At 40.9% G+C, this 2532-nt stretch overlaps 1 protein-coding gene across 1 annotated transcript in view; it reads right to left on the bottom strand.

The window, feature by feature from the left end:
* Positions 1 to 313: 313 nt before the first annotated feature.
* The window catches only part of aig1 (androgen-induced 1 (H. sapiens)), a gene marked incomplete at both ends in the record, with an annotated part of 73829 nt that continues 71610 nt past the window's right edge, over positions 314 to 2532 (bottom strand). Inside the window, 2 exons of the mRNA XM_080454017.1 lie at positions 314 to 330; positions 1105 to 1271. Coding sequence (XP_080310143.1) covers positions 314 to 330; positions 1105 to 1271 — 184 coding nt within the window. The remainder of the gene's footprint in view (positions 331 to 1104; positions 1272 to 2532) is intronic.

The following is a 2532-nucleotide window of genomic DNA, read 5'->3' as shown; positions in this document are numbered from 1 at the left end:
TTCCACCCTTCCATCCCTCTCTCTCTCAGAGGTGGAAAGTACATTTACTCAAGTACTGTAATTAAGTACAAATTTGAGGTATTTTTCATTTACTGGAGTATTTCACACAAGCTTGTTTGCCATTGTGAGCTTGTAGATCTGCTATTTTCAAAAGATTTTTATACATTTGAAAACGTATACTTCTGTACTTTTACTAAGTAAAGTAAATTTTGAATTCCGGACTTTCACTTATATTTCTACATTGCAGTATTGATACTTTTACTTAAGTAAAACATTTGAGTACTTTTTCCACCACTGCTCTCTCTATATCCCTCTATCCTTCAAGAAATTCTTGAACACAAACAACAGTAGATGCACATGCAGGCTTGGGAAACTCAACAAGTGTTTCAGGATACAGATCACGGATACAGGAAGCATCATCTCCTCCTCCATATGTGGCGACTGCCAAATGATCAGACACTGAACAGAATTTAGCCAATGCCTTAGAGCTCTTGGCTTGGGCATTCCTGCAATCAGCTGCAGACCTCTCACAACTCATTTATGGACATTACCGAGGCTTCCAAATAGACACACACACGCACGCACGCACGCACGCACGCACGCACGCACGCACGCACGCACGCACGCACGCACGCACGCACGCACGCACGCACGCACGCACGCACGCACGCACGCACGCACGCACACACACACACACACACACACACACACACACACACACACACACACACACACACACACACACACACTAGGGCATTCACGAATAGTAATTTTTAGTATTCTAATTATTCGACCTATAAGTATTCGAATATTCGATTAATCGATTTGATTATAAAAAATAAAATAATGACAACAATTTTTTTTTTTCAATGGCATTGATGACTCGACTCAAGGAATGCGAGTTGACGTAACACCAGAGCTCACAGCTGCATGTCTGCTGTAGAAAAGCCACTAAAAAAATAAAAATCTAAATCAAACTTTTTTTAGTTTTTGTTTTTTTTGTTGAATAATCGAATAGTGGTTTGATATTCGAATATTCGAATATTCGACTATTCGGTGAATGCCCTAACACACACGCACGCACGCGCACGTGCACACACTGACCTGTGTAGTGCTGGTCCCAGATGTAGTTGTTGAGTATCTCTCCCAGGACGTAGAAGGTGGAGATGAGGGCGGTCACACAGGAGAAGAACAGCACCCTGGCCGTCGGGGTGATGCGCTCCAACAGAGGGTACACCCACACCCCGGTCACCTGGTGCACCCAGCACATCCTGAATGACACACACACACACACACACACACACACACACACACACACACACACACGTTTGTATTACTATACTTGTGAGGACATCAACATTTTAGGAAGCCGATTTTATGATTGATTTATGATTTATTTGGGGCATTTTTAACCGCAGTTCTAAAGCTGAAAAATAGCAGATCTACAAGCTCACAACTTGTCGCGCTGCGACACGTTGTGAGCTTGTAGATCGGCCATTTTAGGGTGTGTGCCATCGCCGCACAACTCTAAGTATAAAATGGGAAAAATCTACAACCCGACCCCTAAACCTAACCTCTAAATGTCTAATCCTAATCCTAACCCCAAACTGAATCTTTTTCTGTAAACGTAAAAAAAAATATCAACCATAAAACAACCATTTTTTTTTCAATTATAAAACACATCCTCAGTGTGTGTGTGTGTGTGCGTGCATACATTGAGTGTGTGTACGAGCATGCATGCATGCGCACGTGTACTTGTGTAAACTAAACCTGCTAGTGCATGGCAGAAGTTTATTTCAGCGTAGCAAAAGTAGTAGTTTTTTTTGGGAAAGTAGCACATTGTGGACCTGACACTTTTTCCTCTCTCTCGCTCTAACTCGGTGTCTGTGTCTGTGTCTGTGTCTGTGTCTGTCTGTCTGTCTGTCTGTCTGTCTGTCTGTCTCTCTCTCTCTCTCTCTCTCTCTCTCTCTCTCTCTCTCTCTGACAGACCATTCAAACACGGAGGAAGATGAAACAGTAATCAAAATAAGTGCCATTAATATAATATAATAATTAATATAATATAATATTATATTATATTATATTATATTATATTATATTATATTATATTATATTATATTATATTATATTATATTATATTATAATATAATAATTAATAATAAGTGCCATTAATTGGCAACTGCATTTGTTATGATAATTAACATTTTTCAGACTAATGTTGACTTAATGCTGAACCGTAGCTTGTACTAGCTTCCTGCATTTTACAGTTACTTTACATTTATGACATTTTTTGTCACGTGGCTTTTTCTTTTTGGCACGTAGCCCTCATCCCCCCATTTAAACACATTATAAACACACCCCCGTCCCACGGCTCAAGGGAGGCCCACTGTCTCGGAACTGTGTGTGTGTGTGTGTGTGTGTGTGTGTGTGTGTGTGTGTGTGTGTGTGTGTGTGTGTGTGTGTGTGTGTGTGTGTGTGTGTGTGTGTGTGTGTGTGTGTGTGTGTGTGTGTGTGCGTGTGCGTGTGCGTGTG

Source organism: Gymnoscopelus braueri (assembly GCF_963280865.1).
Source record: "Gymnoscopelus braueri genome assembly, chromosome: 16".
NCBI lineage: Eukaryota > Metazoa > Chordata > Actinopteri > Myctophiformes > Myctophidae > Gymnoscopelus > Gymnoscopelus braueri.
This window is presented reverse-complemented; position numbering and strand designations above follow the sequence as displayed.